The 20286-nt window shown below is 52.8% G+C and overlaps 7 protein-coding genes across 7 annotated transcripts; 3 read left to right on the top strand and 4 right to left on the bottom strand.

Moving 5' to 3' along the window:
- Positions 1-1787: 1787 nt before the first annotated feature.
- A1O5_07976 (uncharacterized protein) lies at positions 1788-3050 on the top strand (the record flags this gene model as incomplete). The annotated part of the gene is made up of 1 exon (XM_007748561.1): positions 1788-3050. The coding sequence occupies one exon, from the start codon at positions 1788-1790 to the stop codon at positions 3048-3050; it is 1263 nt and encodes a 420-aa protein (XP_007746751.1).
- A 3326-nt stretch (positions 3051-6376) lies between these two features.
- On the bottom strand, positions 6377-7882 carry A1O5_07975 (glycine cleavage system T protein; the record flags this gene model as incomplete). Its single annotated transcript, XM_007748560.1, has 1 exon — positions 6377-7882. One exon carries the CDS (start codon positions 7880-7882, stop codon positions 6377-6379), a length of 1506 nt encoding a protein of 501 aa, XP_007746750.1.
- Positions 7883-9459: 1577 nt separating this feature from the next.
- A1O5_07974 (uncharacterized protein) lies at positions 9460-10118 on the bottom strand (the record flags this gene model as incomplete). Its single annotated transcript, XM_007748559.1, has 2 exons — positions 9460-9815; positions 10028-10118. 2 exons carry the CDS (start codon positions 10116-10118, stop codon positions 9460-9462), a joined length of 447 nt encoding a protein of 148 aa, XP_007746749.1.
- Positions 10119-11033: 915 nt separating this feature from the next.
- A1O5_07973 (uncharacterized protein) lies at positions 11034-13346 on the bottom strand (the record flags this gene model as incomplete). Its single annotated transcript, XM_007748558.1, has 4 exons — positions 11034-12836; positions 12888-12963; positions 13014-13198; positions 13308-13346. 4 exons carry the CDS (start codon positions 13344-13346, stop codon positions 11034-11036), a joined length of 2103 nt encoding a protein of 700 aa, XP_007746748.1.
- Positions 13347-13744: 398 nt separating this feature from the next.
- A1O5_07972 (uncharacterized protein) lies at positions 13745-14400 on the top strand (the record flags this gene model as incomplete). The annotated part of the gene is made up of 3 exons (XM_007748557.1): positions 13745-13870; positions 13926-14101; positions 14154-14400. The coding sequence occupies 3 exons, from the start codon at positions 13745-13747 to the stop codon at positions 14398-14400; spliced, it is 549 nt and encodes a 182-aa protein (XP_007746747.1).
- A 383-nt stretch (positions 14401-14783) lies between these two features.
- On the bottom strand, positions 14784-15593 carry A1O5_07971 (uncharacterized protein; the record flags this gene model as incomplete). The annotated part of the gene is made up of 2 exons (XM_007748556.1): positions 14784-15005; positions 15069-15593. 2 exons carry the CDS (start codon positions 15591-15593, stop codon positions 14784-14786), a joined length of 747 nt encoding a protein of 248 aa, XP_007746746.1.
- A 556-nt stretch (positions 15594-16149) lies between these two features.
- Positions 16150-19822, top strand: A1O5_07970 (uncharacterized protein; the record flags this gene model as incomplete). Its single annotated transcript, XM_007748555.1, has 3 exons — positions 16150-17803; positions 17850-17951; positions 18000-19822. 3 exons carry the CDS (start codon positions 16150-16152, stop codon positions 19820-19822), a joined length of 3579 nt encoding a protein of 1192 aa, XP_007746745.1.
- Positions 19823-20286: the final 464 nt, after the last annotated feature.

The raw sequence follows: 20286 nt of genomic DNA, 5'->3' as shown, positions 1-20286 counted from the left end.
AAAAAGAGGCCTGCGGCCATGAGAAATGAGAGCAAATTCGTCGCTGACCTCTCAGCAGTTTGCATCAGACCTGGAGGGACGCTGTGGACTCCGTACACATATTGGCACTCTTCCCGCTTATTGGCAGGCCTGTGTGTCCTGCATGCGCCTCGCGTTCTTAGGGCCTAGCACACCTAGTCCACAGCCGCCGGGCTATCAACCCCCGTCCAAGAAGAAGGGCTAGCGGACGGCTGAGCAAATACGGAGCACCCGACCCAAGGACTGCCGAAAAGGACAAGCTTCTTACCCACCTCGAGACTCCGCGAATTGAACAAACTCTAAAGCTTCCCCTTTGCTGATTCAGCCTTGTCCCCGCAAGCAGTGCGTATCTTGAAGGACGGTCATGGATCCCAGTACGTATTTGCATCGACACTTCGTATATCTTGTTTTGTTTTGTTCGAGGCCAGATTCAACGAAACAATACTGCGGCTCGGCAATCTGGCATTGATATGCTGTGTCAATACGGATTGCAATCTGGTGGCCGCCGTGTGCTTGTCTCCTGCAATTGCCACCTACGCTCAGCCGACAAGGATGCCCCGCTCCGTCCTACTCTGCCTGCCAAATTGGTACTGAATGGGTAATTGTGCACGAAGAAAGGCCCCTCAGTCCAGCCGAGTTGCATGAGGCCTTGTGGCAGGCTTTTTCTTTCTTTTATCAAATCCCATCCTTGAAACTGTCTCCTCCCATTACTGGCCGCTGCTGACTTTGCTTGCTTGCAGCATTGCTTCAACAATCTTCACCGTTCGACTTCACAGAATCCAAATACCTCGGGCAGGAGCGTACCTTCTCAAATCCGCCCTATCCTGCCAATGACTTCACGTTTTCGAGCCGACGGCCTCAGAGCAACCTGACGAGTGGTGCTTCAGGAGTGGCGCTGCCAGCAAATTCCAGTCTCGACTTCAATGGCAGTTCGCTCCTGAACGAAACACCGTGAGTATCCGATTCCCAGCTTTCCCCGCCAGTTCATGTGTCTTCGAAATACCCAATGGCTGCCCCAGACCGACTATTTGGCCGACATGCAAGTCTAGAGCCCGAATCTTGAAGTTGGGCATCGGCGTGATGTTTCGTCCACTCTCCGGTGTTGATGAAGAGCTGTAAAAGGCGGCCGATGATCTTCGGTTGTTTTGAGAATGCGCTTATCCCATGACTCAATCGTCGCACTTGTGACATATAATCTTGATGTGGCCGCTCTTTTAGTTCTGTCTTACTGACCCATCGATAATGGTCTTTGCAGGTATCACCAGAGCTCACAACTTTTGCTGAGCCCGCCTGATTCCACTACTGGGTCAGCAAGCGCGGGGGGCAATCCTACGACCTCTGCCAATACCTATACGACGCTCCCTAAGCCGTTTCCCAGCAATGCATGTGCCCCAGACCATTTTCCGAGCGCACCTCCTTCAGTTCTCTCGTCTAACTGGTCTGGCTCCTCAATGACGGTCATGGACCGACCTCATCGAGTGTAAGTCTCGTCTGCTCCAACCTCAAACCGTCAGCCTTGTGACAGGTGTTGACTCCTGTTGTACAGGCCTCCTTTGTCACCTCCCCATTCGTACAATTCGGCAAACGGCATTGGGTCAACCTTCAAGACTATAGCAGACAGATTACCACAATACTCGGCCACCCTTCACACCCAAATAAGTCCGGGGCCCTTTCCAGGAGGGATAAGGTATCATTCAAACTCATACCCTGCTCGCAGCAGCCCGGCGTTTCCTTTCCCAATCCAAGAGGCCACGTACCTAGGCCAAAACATGTCAACGCATTGCCATGAGAGCCAAAACGCTACGCGACAAGATGGACCTCCATTCCACGAAACGACCGTTCTTCATCCTGTGTTGACAGTTCGCAATCCACGCTTGATGCCGGAGATCATGGCTTCCATACAGAAAGGATTTTTCCAGGTGGACAGAAAATGGACCTGCTACCGCCGAAATTACTTTGCAGTACAGTGTTCTTTCGGGTTCAGAAATGGCACCGTGGACGGGCCATTCTATCTCAGCAGGAATGGCTCGGAGGAATTGATCCAGCAGTTTGCCGTATCAATCACCGCAAAGACCGCCATGACCAGTAATGGTGAAAGTGAGGCTCGAGGTCTTGTTCAGCATACCCCCAAACGGGACAAGGCAACAGAGTCAGTTCCTGGTCGCCACCCAATTGCGCCTTCGCCCCACCATCAGATTGGTGCAAATGGCGCATATTCGAGCACCGGACATATGTATGGAGGACCAAACCATCTCCATTCTAGTATCATGGGGACCTTTTCGGGCTTCGAAAATCCCGGCGCGAATTCGATTCCGACCTCACATACGTTCGAGAGAATCCAGTTTCAGAAAGCTACCGCCAACAACGGCAAACGGCGAGCACAACAACAATATTTTTTGGTGGTGGTCGAGCTTTCTGCCAATATTGGGAGGCAGGGTACCGAGAACTGGGTCGTGATAGCAACTAAAGAATCCGACCCTATGGTGGTGCGTGGCCGATCCCCTGGTCATTACAAGGACAATGGGCGGCGAGACAGTCAGGCTAGTATGGATCCCGACCGCGGAACTGGGCATGGGTCAGACGGACATGCCGGTCCACTCTCGTCAGGGAGCTACGGGCATACTCATACATCAATGGACTGGATGGGGAGTCATCGACAGGGCGGCCATTTCGGGGGATCCAGCTACCGCCATGCATCTACCTCTCGCTTCTCTCCGGCGAGTTTGGTTTCAAGCACCCTGGCTGGAACGCCAACAGACGTAGAGGTCAGCCTCTGCGACTCCCATACGGCAAAGTCCTCTTGCACTCTGTCGTCGGACCGATCTGCATTGACCCCAATGTCGGAACGGAGTGAAGATCCTATGTTCAGTAGCCTTGACCGCGAGACCACAGGTCGGAAGAGGCCTTTCGAGGACGACGGAGAAGAGGAACATATGCGCTTCCCATTACCAGGGCCATTCACTGACAGCATGGCAACGCTTGTCGACTTCTCGGCCACGCCGTACTCGAAACTTTTATGTGCATCATCGTGATCCACGTCTGGTGAGTGGTTTAAGGGCGCTACGGCTGTATCTAGCATACATTGAAGGTACTGCTAAGCAGTGTTTGTTGAGGTATTGACCTATGTGGTCAAATCCAGTCATTTCTTATTCAGTGTTTTCTGGAATCATGTTGTACGATGGCGAAAGGACAGTGCAGCAAGTGGAACAGGGCAAGACTTGCACAGGATCTAGAGATACCCCCCGGTTCATTCAGACAGGGCATGGCGCATGGATGGGTTACAAGGAACTGAATCAAGCATATAGCATGACAGGTTTCCACGCCCTTGATGACCACTCAGAGCATGGTGCATGGCAAAGGAGGGGAAATGGCATGGACCAGCACAGGGATATACAAGAGCAGCTGCATATGGGGTTAAGGACGAGACTACTGGACGGGGCACATCATCGAGGGACAATGGTACTGGGAAAACGGTATACGCAGACGTAGATTGCTGCGCTCAACACGACGTGATGATACTATAACGGCATATAACTACATTTAATGATTTTAATGTACGGATTAAACGTAGGCAAGCTCGGGGCCTGTTACATCGATCCCACGAGAACGGGCGACCAAGCCCACGATGGGAAGCAAAAGCCGGCGCGGGAGACATGGCGTTGCACCGGCGAGGCAAAGGGTTTGGATGTAGGAGTTAGCTTTGGCATCGAGATACGACGAAAACGAGCTTGGAGGCTTCCTGGACCTGCTGGCCTCTTGCGCACGGAGTAATTTACTTTCTTCCCACCTCAAAATGCTCTTGTCCCCTTCAAAGACGGTCTCCAAGGTCCACGCATATTCTTGTTTGGCGCCTCGCCGTGCCCTGCCCTGCTCGACACCGCAGTACCCTGGACCACCTGACCCCCTTCCTTGCCATTCAGCACTCCGGATTGGGGAGTGGGTGAGAGTCGTTGGGTTCCAAAGGTACGCCCTCCCCCTGCTCCCTGGAGGGTGGCATGACCCATCCCTCCCTCAGGCTCCGTTGTGATTATCGAGCCCTCTGGCTCCGCTTCTAATTGATCTTTCAGTTCTATTCGCAAACCAGCCGCCATTTCGTATCCAGTATCCTAGCCAGTTGCTGCCCGCGACCGGAGCCTTGCCTCTGCCACTCGAGCTGGCTCTACGAGACGGCTCTCTGGCTTTTCTCACCTCAAACAGCCACCGTCATCATCGACAGGCGCTGAGAGGGAGAAGCGAAACATTATTATCAATCGAGAGGATCCAACCCCGCCTTGTCGGGTGTGAACGGCAAGCAAAGAGCAAATAAAGAGGCGTCCACACCTTAGGCCGCACTAGATCTCACTCTTTCACCTGCGCCTCTTGTCTGCCATCCTGGATGGAGAGAAATCAAGGGAGTTACCGAAAGAGCTAGATCATTCACCCCCTGGAACAGGACAGAACAGGGCAAGCAAACCACGGGCGGTGCCAAAGGATCCAGCTGGAGGTGATGCCAAGCACGGCAAAATGAAAGCTGCAGAGCTCAACGAGCCTGGCTTCTGAGCCCCCCGTCCTCGCCGTGTCCTGTCGGTCGACTGCCAGGTCCTTGCGGTGGGGCCTAGACACCTTTGCGACTGTGGTTTGAGCCCTCAGACGATGGACAGACTCGATAAACAACTTTCGGATGGGAGCTGATTCAGGAGTCTCCCAGTCACGCAGCTGTTTCAGAAACTTCCACTGTCCTCTCCTCTGGGGAGGTCCCTGCGGCATTCGATCTCTTCCCTGTGTCCTGAGAAATACCAGAAGAGGAAACTCGAGACCACGTCAATGACAGAGAACGCTCTCATTGACTGCCTCATCCAAAGGCGATAACCCTCGTGAAGGCGCATGATCGTCGTTGGAAGAACCACAAAATTCAAAAGAAGAACGACAAGCCACCAGCATAGCGACTCGAGGGCGGGCCGGCACAGCACCTACTGCTAATGGCACAACTCCCCAGGATCGATGTGGAAATCTCTCAACAACGCCAAAGTCATGCCACAAGCCTGGTTATGCAGCTGGAGATGTCCACTAGTGCATGTAGCGCAGGTAGCACGTATTTCTTGCTTGCCGAAGGTGACGTACAGGGCTCCTGAGAAGCCATGCGACCTCGCAAGAGACATCCGCGGCTCGTTGGTCATTTGCTACCCAGCTCGCCAGGTACGGAGGGTTAGCTTATATCGGATCCATCTAGACAGTCACAAAGGACAGCCACGGGCTCTAGACCGGATAAACATGACCTCATGGGCCGGGCAGTGAGGTCCACACTGGTCTGTGCGTGGTCTGGGGCGCATCCTCCGAGGCCATGCAGGATTTTGCCATGGTCACAGAGAGCGGTTTTTAAATTCCGCCCATCTTTCAGTCAATCGACGATGAAATTGCTCGACCCTTTCCCCCGACGGATTGGACGAGATCGATGCACCGAAATGTCGTCAAAATAGGCAAAAACGCCAGCTGCTTTGCTACCGGGTCCACTAAAGCTCCACCAAACTATCTGCCATACACTATCCAGAAGCTGAACAAGCATCGAGTGGGCTATCACAAGCGTGGGAAGCGGCAATTGCCCTTTGCCGCCGCTGACCGCCCCTCTGCTGCTCCATGTGGACGACGATGAGCGAGTGCCAAAGTTTTCAACATTAGCCCCGAACCTTGGCCTTGATTTTCGGATCCAGACTTAGCGCCTCTTCGGATAGCATGCAATAGGTACACTCCTGGGGTTGACAGTCTACCTTCTGACGACGGATGATCATCTTGCACGGCGGGGGCGTAGCTACGGTACTCTCGAAGCTGGACAAGAGTGCTCGGCAACCATTCAGGAACTCCGAGTGCCGAAGCACATTTGAGGCTCGCAAGACGGATGTGATGGTGGAAAACTCTATGCATCGATCATTGGGTACACCAAGTCTCGCCCCCAATCACATCGGATACGCGAGTTCATGTTGCCTTTTGTCGAGCTACTCAGGGCCAGTTAAACATCTAGCAGAAAACCCCATGCATATACGAAGAGGAGAGTCAAACACACGTCTGCAGCCCAACTCATCACAAAGCACCCACTGCGGAGAAAGTAAGAAAAGAGGTACTGAAGCTGAAAAGCGGCTGGTGAGGCCAGGCTTCCGTGCCAGAAGATCGCTGCGGGCGTCGCCCAAAAGGATCGACCGCAGCCGACAATCAGAGTGTGACAAGATCTACCTAGGAAGAGGGATCACCATTCAATCACATCGCCCATCCTCCAGCCATACCCCTTCGGCGAAAACAGCTGCAACTTCACCGCCCCCGGTGCTTTGACCGCTCTTGCCATTAAACTGCAGAGATCAGTTCGACATAACCCTACATATACAATTTTTCACGAGGGCCGAGTGTAAAACTTGTTCGGCACGAATGGCATCTTAGCGACCTCCGCTTTCCTCACGTTCTTCCGAACTCTGACGCCCACTGGGGTTCCCTTTTTGTGGAATCCGTTCTTAATATACCCCATGGCAATGTTCTGTCCGTCTAGGCTCGGGCTGGGAGAACCTGAGGTTATGTGACCAATGATTTGATTGTCGTTTTCCGGATCGACGATTTCTGCCCCTTCGCGCGCGGCGGGACCCTTTTCTATGAGCAATCCAACCCGTCGCTCAGTCATTGTCTTTGGCGAGGCAAGCTGTTTGTTGATGATTTGGTGCCCGTTGAAGGCTGGGGTAGGGCTGTCAACACGGCGTGATTTGCCAACCAACCAGCCCAACGCGGCCATGGGCGGCGTGATCTTCTCATTTAAGTCATGCCCGTAGAGACACATTCCGGCCTCTAGGCGGAGCGAGTCGCGCGCTCCAAGCCCCGCCCAGCGGACTTTGGAGCTGTCGGCAGTCAGAGCACTCGCTATGTTCGTCGCCAGTTCAGTTGCATCCCCGTTTTCAGGTGGAATCGAGATTTCAAAGCCATCCTCCCCCGTGTATCCGGTACGGCTAATCAGTAGGGATGGCGTGTTCATTCCGGAGTCCGGTAGAGTCAGTTGTAACCACCGACTTGATCCGAAGTAGAGCGTATCCAGCAACGTGTCGAGACTTTCATCTTCTGTGTCGTTGAAGATGAGGGACTGGAGCACGCTTGCAGCCTCAGGACCTTGAAGGGCCAACAGCGCGTGGTGGTCAAGCACATGCCAGTTGATCTTATCCCCCGAGGCTCCCTTTGCCTTGAGGAATTTGGATATATGCTCGTCAATAAACGCGATGTCCTTCTCTCGACAACCCGCATTTGTCACAAAGTAGAAGCTATCTTTACCTATTCTCGAGATCACCGTGTCATCAACTATGCCCCCTTCATCATTCAAAAGGCAAGACAGGCTCGAGCGATGCTTTTCTAACTCGTTAATCGCCGACGGGGTAATGGTCATGAGAAATTCCTCGGCGAGTTCTCCGGAGAGTTTGTGCTGAACCATGTGAGAGACATCGAAGAGACTGGCGTGTTTGCGCGTCCAGAGGTGGGATTCCTTATGGGACAGGTCCGGATATGTAACCGGCATGGCATAGGAAGCGAAGGGGACCATTTTCGCGCCAAGGGAAGCATGGAGGCCGTACAGGGGCGTGTGTTTTAGTTCTTCTTCCGGTTCAGGTTTCGTCGAGGCATACCGTCGTTGCTGATGTGACTTGAAGGACGATGGCGGGAATGTTGGTTTGGGCTGGGGGATGGGAATTGGTATCGGGATCAGCTCCGCCGGATAGCGACGAAGAGGCTGCCGTGGCGAGGGTGATGAAGCGGATGCCGTGACCAGAGAGCTCAGTTCTCGTCTTGAGCGGAGATATGGTCCTTTGCTGGGTTGGGCGAAGGCGGTTGCCAACCCAGGCCTCAGCCCTCGGTGAGGAGGCGGCATCTTCATCATTGCTATGTCGCGCGCGGCGCGTGCTTCTCTACTGATATGGCAGAGAGCGTTCAGACTCCAGCCCCAGTTTGGGATGATGCTGGCCGTTTTGAGGATAAGCTAGCACAGCTATCCCTCGACGATTGCTATTTCCTTGTTCAATTCATGATAGAACGGCTAGACTTCTCGGGTCATCGACCGCCTGAAAGGCTTTTCCACTTGGGACACCTCTTTAATAATATGTCGGTCGTCCTCAGAAAAAAGATAAGGTTGTTCTGGGTGGCAGGCAGGAAAGGCGGTTGATCGGAAACTTGCGCGGAGCGGAGAAAGTTTCGAGGTTTTGCGAGTTTGGCACCGTGAACCTTGCGAGCTCGCAGAAAGGTCACACCCCAGCTCAATTTGGACTAGTGTCTCTTGGCAATATTTTCCTTGGCCTGAACCCTACCTAGAAATTTCGGACTGCGGTCTCTCTCTCTCTCTTCTTACCTGGGTGTTCATCCAGTCTCCGCGTTCAAAGAATCGCATTCAAAGCTCACGTACAGCAGAAGTCTTTCTCAGATATCTGCAAACCCACTCAAAAACAGCTTTGGGAGAAAGTCCCCGGACCGCCCTACCTCTTCTCAATTTTGGGGAGAGAACGTTAGGACCTGCCGAGAGGCAACCGCCATAAAAGCAATCTTTCACTGCGGTTCTCATTTCGCCTCCCACTCTTCTCCGAGCTCTATCCCTCTCCTTCGAGATCCGACCTCATTGTCGTTTGTATTCTCCTCTGGACCTCCTTCTTGTTCGTGGGTCTCGGTGTGGAATGAATGAGGGGAAGATTTGTCTGGGGGATGGATGAAGATATGAGTCCGTCTCCGTGAAGATAATTTTCCTTTTTCTGAAGCAGAGAGGCCTTGAACTTTTGTTGGCTCACCAGGGGGAAGAGATGGAGAGGGTAACATCCACAATTGGGAGATTGACGGAGCCAGTCTGGATACTCGGAGAGCTCAAAGAGTGATTTTTTGGGAGGTTGCGCAATTCGTCATATGTCGAAAGTTATGCGATTGCTCTCCGCCCTGACTGCCGCGTTCTTCGCTGTGGTGGGCGGCGGAGAGTAACTCGATGGGGCTTATTCTTGAGGCGCGGAGCACACACCATTACTTTTTATTCTTCTTTTGGGTCTGTAGCTTATGGAAAAGCAGCGACTATCTTCCATGATGGCGCAGATGTCCTGTCGAAAGGACCGGACTCTACTTTGGTGTTGTTTGCGAGGCAACTCAATGAAAACCCGCACTGTGCATCTGGAGTTGCACCAGCGGATTCTCCCCCCAAAGGCGATGAAGAGGAGTGAGGGCTGTGGTAAGTGGTTTCAAATGATGAACTCTCAATCACAATAGAGTCAAGCACTGAGGCCTCCATGACTCCAAGCGGGCGTGGACTGGTCAGTGACGCGAACATGGTTGAACACTTTCTGATGGAACCACGCCAAAGCCTTGAAATATCCTTGAGCCCTTGATATGCATGCATGGGACCTTGATTGATCTTTTATCAACAATCCCCCCGTCAATCAAATTCATCTATTCAGACTGAAAGTGTCGTTTTTCTTTTCATATTCTCATTTCTTCTTTTCTTCTATCGTTGTTGACCTTTTCCTTCTCCCCCTTTTGATCGCCTCCTCGTACCTGCTGCACGCTCTGTATCAGGTACACCATGACATCCCACACCAGCGCAATGACGGTCGCGCAAGCAGTGCTCCAGACGTTGATGCTCACGCCGCCGTAGGGGCATCGCGGAAAGCCGAGCAACCACTCGATGTACCACGGGAACCAGCCGCGCGGGTAGGTGAAGACGGGTGTCTTTGCGTGCCAGAACTGCAGCGCGAGTCTCAGGCCGCTTGTGGACGTCCATCGAATGGCTGTGGCCTTTGTGTCGAACGAGGACCGGGAGGAGGAAACTGCGGCGGCTGGAACAGTCCAAGTCTTTTGGTTAGCTAGATAGAGAAAATGGCTCGCACCTTGCCTCCCTCCCTCCCTCCCTCTCTCCCTCACTGCCTACGTCCTCCCGCGTTGCACACACAGAATAGATTTTGTATATCCACGATCGAAATCAACTTGTTTCTCTTGTCTCCCTTCCCCCCTCTCTGGCTCGTCACAACCTCCCTCGGAAATGACTCACCTTTCTTATCATGCTCCTCCATGGCCTTGTCGTGCTGCCTCCTCAGTTTGGCCCACTTGGAAAACTCATCCTGCGCGCTGACGGCGTTCATTTCTCGCTTCAGTCGCAGGACCTCGCGGCGCAGGCGTATTTGTTCTTGGATGTCCTTGGACGATTGCAGCGGGAGGCGGCAGTAGATTTGCCATAGCTATTTTATTCGGGGGCAGAAAACCCCCGGTGTCTGTCAGCACTGTCTGTGGACACATTCTCTCTCCCCCCCCCTTCCATGCGTTGTTCTTCTTCCTCTTCGTCTTTGCCTGAAAGGGACAGGACGGGGATATGTAGATGCAGAAACAAGGACAGAGGCAGGTTCGACGTACTAGGTCGTTGATAGGTTTGGAACCGATGGTTAGAATGAGGTGGCAGACTAGTTGGATTATGAAGACGGTGACGAGGAGAGAGACCATGATGGAGGAACGACGCAGCAGTTTCGGTTGGTTTGCGTTCACCTTGTGATCATGAGGGCATGAAGGCCGGCTTATTTGCGCGCAAAGAAGTGAAAATGGAACGGTTCCCGCACGCGGCTCGAGCTTCCCGTCCTTTTCTTGGTCGCCGTATTGTCTTACAGGTAGAGTTGGTTGCTTTCGCGGAGGACCTTGGGAATTTCAGTGTGGAGTGAACAGGGTGCAGAATGCCGAAAGTTCCTGTGGACAGCGAATCAGTGATGACGTTGAATTGGACTCGCCGGACGCGGATTGTGGGCGATTCCCTGAACTTCGTCCTGTGCCTCTGACTACGGCGTCAGGTATAAGCTACGATTGAGCAAGTGTGAAACTGAGACCTGCCAGTGCTGGAGCATCTCCCAGCCATAGCTGAACATTTGGTATCTTGGCTGAAGAATGGATTCCGCTATATGCGCATTGAGAGAGCCTGCATTTACAACCTTCTGTTTTTGGGCGCCAGACAAACAAACCATTGCTCATTCGTTCTCTTCTGCGTTCTCTTCAGCTTCTTCCTCCCTGTAATACTAGTACAAGAGATCTCCGTTGTTGGCAACACTAGTTTGGGGATGGAAGCTGTGCTGTGGAGCGCTCTGGCTGACAATATATGGGTTTCCTACTCCTCCACCAGTCGGGCTAGTCAGAATGTCTCCCCCGCTATTGTCACTCAGGCTCAAATTCTTGAAATACTCGTCGGCTGCTTCAATCGCGGCTTGGTGATTGGGGATGGCTGTGCCGCCTGGAGTTGTGACGGTTGTGTTCAGTGAGAGGGGATTCGCGAGATCCATACCAGTCAGAGCGCGGGTCAAGTCCTCTCTCTTCCTTTGCAGAGCAGGCGAGTCCTGGAGCCGGCGTGTTCGTGCAGACCGGAAGACTTGCTGTACTGGTTTCAAATAAATGGTAGCCAAGGTCCCAATGCCCAGGCACAGCTCTTCCAAAGTTGTTGGGTCTAATTTCTCGCTTTCGGCTGTAATGGGTGGTTTTGTACCCATAACAACTTTCTTTGCAGTCACTGGGTCGGTAGATAACAGGCGCCAGTACATATATCCTCGATCGCGCAGGTCTGGATCGTCCGACTCTTCCGTGCACCATTTCAGAACTTGCGGAACGATTGAGGAGCCCTTCGTTGGCCGGTGAAGGAAGAGCTTGACTGTTGCAGTCAGGAGCGCCAATTGTACCTCTATAGGTTCTTCGTGGAAAGTCGAAAGGTAATCTTGGAGCAGCGAATCGGCGTTATCGATCCGGTCTGCGTACTCTCCTATGATCCAGATGATGGCAGCTTTTGCCTCTGGCTCGTCCAGTTCATCAATCTGGCCGATCACGGTCGAGATGACGGATTCGTACTGGTTCGGGTATTTGCGAAAAATGTTCTTGATCACCACCGTTGCTTCTTGCACGATGTACGGAATTTTGGCGTTAACAAGCTCCAAAAGTGCGTCGATACACTGTCGCGCCGCCGGTTCGATTTTGATTGCAAGTTTTCCAATTGCTCGAACGGCCTTGCGCACAAACTGTACATCAATCTCAGTCGCGTACTCTCTCAACTCATTAAGGACCACCGAAATGTTGTTCTTGTTGGCCAGCATGAATATCAATTCGAGTTTCGTCACTTTGACGTATATCGGATCGTTGTACTTGCAAAAGAAGACGCGGATGTCATTTTGCAGGACCTCAGGCCTTTGTTGGAGGATGAGGATGGCATTTCTCAGAGCAAGATATTGGATCTCTGGTGGTTTAGAGAGGAGGGTGATCAGCGGGGGAGATAATTTGCGGGCAAGTTCGTCGACTTTCTTCTGGTCGGAGATGTAATTCATCAGGTACATAATGACTCGAATGCAGGTAAGCACCACAGCAGAGTTCGAATGTGAAAGTCGAGAGGATATTCGTTCTGCAAGTAAGAGAGCCTCTCCAGATTCGTGCGGGACGTAGGATACGAGTGCTTCCAAGATGTATGTCTGAGACCATTCATTGCAGTCTGGCAAGATCGAGATGATTTTGGATGCGCTCGCGTAGTCGATTGTCAGCTTAATGTTCTCGCTCCGCTCCCAGATATCCTGCAACGCGGAAAGTGCACTTGCGACAACGGTAGGATTGTCATCCTTCAGCATTCTGTTCAGTCTATCAATCAGGTCTGATCCTTCAATAAGTCGTTTGTCGTGGTCGTAGATTTTGGCGACAGTAATGGCAGCTGTTTTCCGGACGTAGGGATCTTGGTCTGCCATTAATTTTTTCAGTGGTGGGATCGTGCCTTCGACAAACTCTCGAACGTGGACGTATGAAATAGTCCGTAATGCAAGCGCGCGGATCAACGGATTGGGGTCCAAAAGATCCTAATTGCACTTGAGCAAGGAGATTCAACAATGGATGTCGGCCATGCTCACCTCTTCGAGCACCGGCAACGCGCGCAAAGCAATATCTGGTTTCATTCGAGCATAATGCTGAAGGTACAAAAAACACCTACATGTGATTTAGCAGGCGGCACAGTTTCCGAAGGCATATCGACAGACATCTTCTTGATCTCGAGGACTGGGATATCCATGCAAGCCACGATATCCGGAAATAGTGCAACCATGTCGTTGTTGCTCATTGTCATATTGGCAACGATCTTCTTCAGAGCGTTCTTCTTGGTGGTGTGGTTCTTGTCCTTCTTGCCAGAATTGGTGAGCTCTGCTCGCAGCTCAGCGACTTTGCCCTGTTTATGTGTGTAAGTTACTTAGCTCAGGATAGTCCGCTACAACGGGGGAATCGAGAGAGAGAATGCAGAGTCGACAGAAATGAATGGATCAGCCACGCCGACGTACCCTGGCAAAGAGCTTCGAGTCTCCATGTCCAGACGACATCCTGAACCCTTCAGTCGTCCACCAAACTAGCAATTGGCAGACTCAGATTTCACTCCAGGGTAGGCGAAGTTGCTGCTGGATTCAGCGGATTGCGGCTCAGATTACGGCATGATCATTAGAGGACCTGGTTCAAATAAGAGACAAGATTGCCCAGGAATGTCGATGGTATTGACGCTGTCCGAGTGGTAGGCGCTCAATGTATGTAAGACTTACTGGAGGTGAACGAGGTGAAAGGACGTTGGAGTTGGAGTCGTCTCGCTCGAGGCGCCCGTTCATGCCAAGGGGTCGCGGAGTTCCCTTTTTCCGGCCCCGTCAGCCAACGACTTTACGCAGCTTTCGCTTGACATGGCTCTTTCGAAAAGGCTATCTATCCTCCTACGGTGGCGACCTCAGACAGCATGGTTCCTCCGAGACCGAAATGGGTTGTTGACCTAAACAGCGGCGTCCCTCCCAAATCGAAGAATGTGTCCAGCATACCAGATCCTCCCGGCTTTTCGGGATCCAAAGCAGTTGTTGGGAAACAGGTTCGGTGACCACCACATCCTACCTACAACCGACACACGCTGACAAGTCGAACAGAAGTCGCAAGGTCCTGGACGAAAACCCCCGACATCTGAAGAGACAGAAACGCTGAAACTCAAGAAAGCCTGGGAGGTTGCCCTTGGACCTGCGAAGCAACTCCCCATGCAAGCTATCATGGGCTACATGTCCGGCAATTCGCTTCAGATATTCTCTATCATGATGGTCTTTATGCTGTGGGTCACCGCATGGAGCCTTTTGAGCGTCAAAACTGATGGTGTGGTACAGCTTTAAGAATCCTATCCAGGCCATCTCGCAAACGAATACGCAATTCGCCAGATTCGAGAGCGCTGGCAATCGCACACAGATGATGGGCGTCAAGGCGGTATATATTCTGATGCAGTGCCTTCTCCTTGGCTTGGGCGTCTATAAAGTAAACAGCATGGGACTGTTGCCTACGACCAGAAGCGATTGGTTAGCGTGGGAATACCAGAGACAACCTCTTGAAAGAGCATATTTTGCATTTGGTCGATAATCCCGGGAGCGGCAGATGGCGTATCTATGGTACAGCATGCTGAAGGCCACTTGTCAATCACCGCGCAGTGCAGTCATGACTTGTCTCGATGTCTTCCTTTCTCGCCTAATCGTTCCCGTCTCTCCAAGACTCTAAGACCTTCCGAGCTCGCGCCTCCTTCATGTTTTCCTCACGGCGCGTCTTAGCGGAATCCAGTTAGTCGTGGATCTCAGCTTCGTCTAAAAGACAAAGAGACAGGCTTAGGCAAAGCACAAAGGGTCTGAGAGTCCAAGGGATCATCTCCTGCGGCGTCATCCACTGGAGGTTAGTCTTAGTCTTAGCCGTCTTCCCAAAGTGACGCAGAGCATCCAGCATTTCGCTAAGGGGTCTATCGCCAGGACCAATCACCTCTCTGAGAAGCGGACCTTTCGTGGCTGGTGGCCTTCAACGGCATTTTGCAGTTGGCTCCCCTTCAATGTTGGAGCACTCGGAATTGAATTACTTGTCCTCTCAACAAGATCAACAGTCCTCTGATCAGCCTTGACACTGAGCTCGCCCCGTTCAAGCGCGAGAGCCTGCATCTTTTCAGTCATTTCTATATCAGCCGCTTTAGCGAGCGAGAGCTCCTGCAAGCATTTAGCAACATTATCCCCAGACCCTGATGGAAGTCGTGTCTCGATTGCACGTACCTTGAGAGAGGTGGCGAGATCCTCAGAATCGATTTCATCAAGCAACCGGATGTCGACAGCTTGACCGGCTCGAAGCCACGCGGGCTCTGCCCCAAGCTGAGCTCGCACGAAGGCGGTCCTCTCCTGACAGGCCTTTGAACACCACTTTTCTAGCTCGCTTCTGTCTACCAGTTTGAAGTCTTTGCCACCCTTCTGATTCCACACTTTTTGGCCACCATGCGCCAGCTTCAAATTTGGGTTTGGACAAAGAGCATAACCGCATCGGTTATCTACGTTTCGCTCGTAGATGAGATCATCCAAATCCGAGGTCTGAAATAGGCTCAGACAACGTCTGAAGAGAGAAGCGTCGGACGGTTGTGGCTTCGCTGGGTCGGCGTCAGGTCTGGACGGCAACTCAAATGCTTCGACTACAAGGTCGGCTATGCGTGCTTGCAATTTCTTTCTCTCCTCGATGTCTATGGCATGGCGTAACGCCGTTGAGCGGACACGATCTTCCCTGCTGGCTTCGGGTTGCTCAGTGGCCATCGCGGGCCATATTCCGGACACTTTTGCCAGATGCCAGGCTGAAATGTTGGGTGCAAGTGCTCGAGACAACCAGGTGTTCTCGGTGATCAGTAATAGTTCTTCTTCGATGCGTAGCGCAAACCCCGAAATGGTGAGACGATAGACAAAGAATGATGGCGGCAAATATCTAGACCGAAGCCAAAGCGGCCTGATTAAGTAACAAGGCTAAAGTATTCCGTACTAGATACATTGTGAAGTGTAGCAACTACTGTGTTAAATGCCCCACGTTCAAGTCGACCACGGCTACACATTCTCCTACACTCTGAATAACATTCCCCTGTGCACCGCCCCTGTTCCAGCTTATACCGTCCCTCTATGCCCGCATCCCGCTGTCATATGTTCAGGTGATCTAATAATCACTCACCAGGAGGTCCAAATCTGACCTTGGCACCGACCTTCGAGCGAGGTGGCGCAGGCGCTGCGTCACCGTGCTGGTCAAGTAAGATCATTGAAACTTCAACTCTCCGCCTACATCCACGTTTTTCTCGCCCTTTGAGGAGCAGCTCCTCTAGACAAAATGCCTGCGGTGCCGTTCAAAGTGAAGGCGATTTTCGAATACAGATCGGATGAGCCTGATGATCTCAACTTTGAAAATGGCCAGATAATCACGGTTACAGAAGAGGAGGATGCGGATTGGTACACTGGCGAATACGTGGATGCCTCCGGGGAGAAGCTTCAAGGCCTTTTCCCAAGGAACTTTGTCGAGAAGTACGAACCGACAATCCCTTCGCGCCCGGTGCGTGCCCCACGGCGTGCTCAGGTTCCAGAGCCGTTGGAACGTGTCCCAGAGCCTCTGGCACCACAACCAATCCCTCCGCCAACAGAGCCTTCTGAAATTGTACAAGAGGAAGAGAAAGCATTCGTAAGGGAATCAGCGGAACCAGCGAGAGTAGAACCTGAGGTACCCCTGCCAGTTCCGAAGCCTCAACCTGTTGCACCCATCGCATCGACTACGGTCGCAAGTTCTCCTCCCGCCGCTGCCCGAGCCCCTCCACCCGTCGCAGAGAAGCCATCTTCGAGTTCTTTCAAAGACAGGATTGCCGCCTTCAACAAACCTGCAGCGGCCCCGATTACGCCTTTCAAGCCAGGGGGAGGTGGAGCAAGCAGCGTTTTCATCAGAAAGCCATTTGTTGCACCTCCACCCAGCAGAAACGCTTTCGTTCCTCCTCCTCGGGAACCTCCCCTTCAGAAGCCATACCGACGTGAGGATGAGGCAAGTGTAAATGGAGCAGAATCCAGAGATGTAGGAGAACCTGCAGCTACGCAATCGGAGCCTGGGGCCGAAGAGCAACCAAAGCCCCAGTCTCTCAAAGAAAGGATAGCACTTCTGCAGAAGCAACAACTGGAGCAAGCGGCACGAAATGCTGAGAAGAAGGAAAAACCAAAGAAGCCGCCCAAGAAGAGAGTCGACACCCTTGAGCCTAGCGAACAAACCCAGCCAGCTGAGCCGACTTTGGCAAGACTAGATTCCAATGAGACTGTAGGCCGCCCATCTGCTGAGGTGATGGAGAGCGAGCGTGAACCGATAAGCCTCGCTCGCCGAACAACTGGTCTCGGCACCCCACAGCCGGCTTCTCGAGAGCTCGTCAGTGATACAAATGATGCCGATGACTCAGGAGCCGCGGATGATGATGACATCCAGGAAACATCCACCGAAGAGGAGCGCCCAAAGTCCAAAGGCACAGATATAGCCGCTCCAGCAGCTATTGCCAGGAAATCAGTGGATGACGACCGGGACCAAGAGGGCGAGGAAGAAGAGGAAGAGGAAGAGGAGGAAGATCCGGAGATCCGCCGGAGAAGAGAGCTAAGAGACAGGATGGCTAAGATGAGCGGAGGTATGGGCATGATGGGCATGTTTGGCCCTCCAGGCGGGATAGGACTTCCTGGAGTTGCGAGGAAGCCAAAATCAGAACCCTCTCGGCAGACTTCTGAGAGCCATACGCAGGAAGAACCTCAAGAACGAGCGGCTCCAGTCCGAATCATGGCCTTGCCAGGAATGTCCCAGTCAACCAGACATCAAGAAGAACCTCCCGCTTCTCAAGAAAGCGACGAAGATGAGACGGCACGTCCGACGCCTCAAGAACCTGGCGTTCAGGGGGAGACCGAAGACCATGTTTCGAAACCATTGCAACGTCGCTCGACAGATCGTCCCGCTCCACCGACGCCACAAGGTATGTTCCACTGACTGTAAAGCAGCTTGCCCGCTCACAATAACAGACCGCGCCGTTCCTCCTCCACCAGTACGTGATACAAGGGGTGCTCCTCCTCCTCCACCCTCAGGCTCGAGAGCAGCTCCTCCAATTCCGCAATCACCAACCAGTTTGTGCAATCTCTGATGGCGTCTTGAAGTTCTGCTGACTCTCTTAGCCCGATCCGTGCCTCACCCTCCCCCGTCGTTGCCTCCAGCATCTTCAGAAACTCCTGGTTACGAAGAAGGGGATGAAGACAACGAACGTCCGGAGGAAGACACCCAGAAGGCGCCAGAGACTCCGGCTGGGGCGCCTGCTCTTCCTCCTATACTACCAACTAGAATACCTGAACCTTCTGCCTTGGACACGGCCGAGAGCAGCATGTCTCCAACCACGGATAAACGTGCTTCGCGGCTCCCACCTCCTATTCCCATGAGCCCGACTTCTCCTCAGACCAGAGCTCCTCCGCCTCCACCACCAGGCGCTCCCCCAAGTCGCCGTTCAACGACTGATTCGCGTGGTCTTGGCATTGTGCAGTCCCCGAGGCCTGAGATGGACGACGAAGAGGAAGTCACTGAATATGACGGAGATTACGATACGGACATTGCTTCAAGTGCAAAGCACAAAGACGCATTGAAGGCTCACAATCGAGACTCGAGTCTCGACGAAGGCGTGCTCACGGATGACATGAAGTCGCCAAAGCACGCACCCCCGCGAGCTGCTCCTCCGCTGCCGCCTGTCAGTGTTCCGCGAGACGTGCCGCCTCCGCCGCCATCTCTACCAACGCCAAAGAGCAGGCGATCTATGGATGCGCCACGTGCGGCCCCTCCACCAGTTCCGCCTCCAAAAGTAGCTGAAGACGACGATTATGACCCATACCGATACTCCGCACCCCAACATCCTCCGCCATCTCACTATGCCAAAACACCGTATTCCACGTCGTTGTATTCCACGTCGTTGCGATCACCGAAAGAGGAGCTCGAGGAAGATGATATGTACAGTGCAATGCCACAACCAACCACTCTACCGCCTCCACCTGCAGAAAGGCCCGCACCTCCACCGCCGCTACCAGAGCCGGCGGAGTATATTCCACCTCCAACCCTTGCACCTCCTCTTCCAGCAGATTCTCCTGAACAGCCTACAGATCTCCGAAGATCGGGTACTCTTTCTCGCCGTTCGATGGATCATTCTCGGGGAAGTAGCGAACAGGGGTACATTGCTCAAGATATTGACCTTGGAAAGGGCTCAATGTGGTGGACACAAGACAACTTACCACCTCCTTCACTCCAAGGAAGACCTGATATCCTATATGAAATGGAGTCTGGTTCCTCTACCAAGCGGGGAGGCAGGACCACCGTCTCGAAGGATATTTACGTGCTTTACATGGACTATTCTCAGACTATCATCAATGTTAGCTACGACGCGGCCGACCCGACTCACGTGAAGATGGAGCAGAACCACGGGCGACCACCACCTGCACCTCGGCGTGATCAACTGGAAAATGCGTCTGGTCAATATGGGAGTCAGATAGCAAGAGTCGCCAGCGGTCTTTCTGGTACGACTGTCGGCGACGGCTCCGCACGAGGATTTGTCCGCGAACTCTTAAAACCCCACCCTACAGCGCTCCTACCGGTTGGCACGAGGGCATATGGTGCTCTCGTTTACTCCAACTTAGGTAACGCGTCTACACAACAATTCGACGAAATTCGGCCGGGTGACATAGTCACGTTCCGCAATGCCAAGTTCTCCGGCCACAAAGGCGGCCTGCACCAAAAGTACAGTGTCGACGTGGGGAAACCAGAGCACGTGGCCGTGGTTATTGATTGGGATGGCACGAAGAAGAAGATCCGCGCTTGGGAGCAAGGGAGGGATCTGGAGAAGGGAAAAAGGCCGAAGGTCAGAGAGGAGAGTTTCAAGGTCGGCGATTTGAAGAGCGGAGAGGTCATGGTTTGGAGGGTCATGCCGAGGACTTGGGTGAATTGGGATACTATCAAGTCGTGATTTAGGCCATTTTATTCTAGACGAGATGGGCTCTTGTGCATGGAAGACCTCCAACAATGATGATGATACCTTGGTAGTTCATGTTGTGTGTGCAATGATCCTGGACGCTTGTCATACGAAAAGGAACCTGACCACGATAAAGATACAAAAAAATCAATACATCTCTTCCCCGCCTTTAATACCTTCTGCTGCGCGAAACAAGTACGTTTCCCCGGACAACTCGGAGGTTCCAAGGTGACATGGCCGTCGTATGGGAAGCAGAATGCGCAGTGGATCTCTTTGCTGTTGTCTGATGCCAGAATATTAGCGTGTACGAGTTCATGTTCTCTTCTCGTCATTCTGATTCTCAAATGGTAATATCCTCGATATCGATCATGCAGGCGCCAGATATCACAGCGAGGCAAACATTGTTGACAACCTCGGCCGATATTTATTCCTTCCGGGCTTGGCGGTTGATATCACTC

Source organism: Cladophialophora psammophila (genome assembly GCF_000585535.1).
Source record: "Cladophialophora psammophila CBS 110553 chromosome Unknown aczJe-supercont1.12, whole genome shotgun sequence".
Classification (NCBI taxonomy): domain Eukaryota; kingdom Fungi; phylum Ascomycota; class Eurotiomycetes; order Chaetothyriales; family Herpotrichiellaceae; genus Cladophialophora; species Cladophialophora psammophila.
This window is presented reverse-complemented; position numbering and strand designations above follow the sequence as displayed.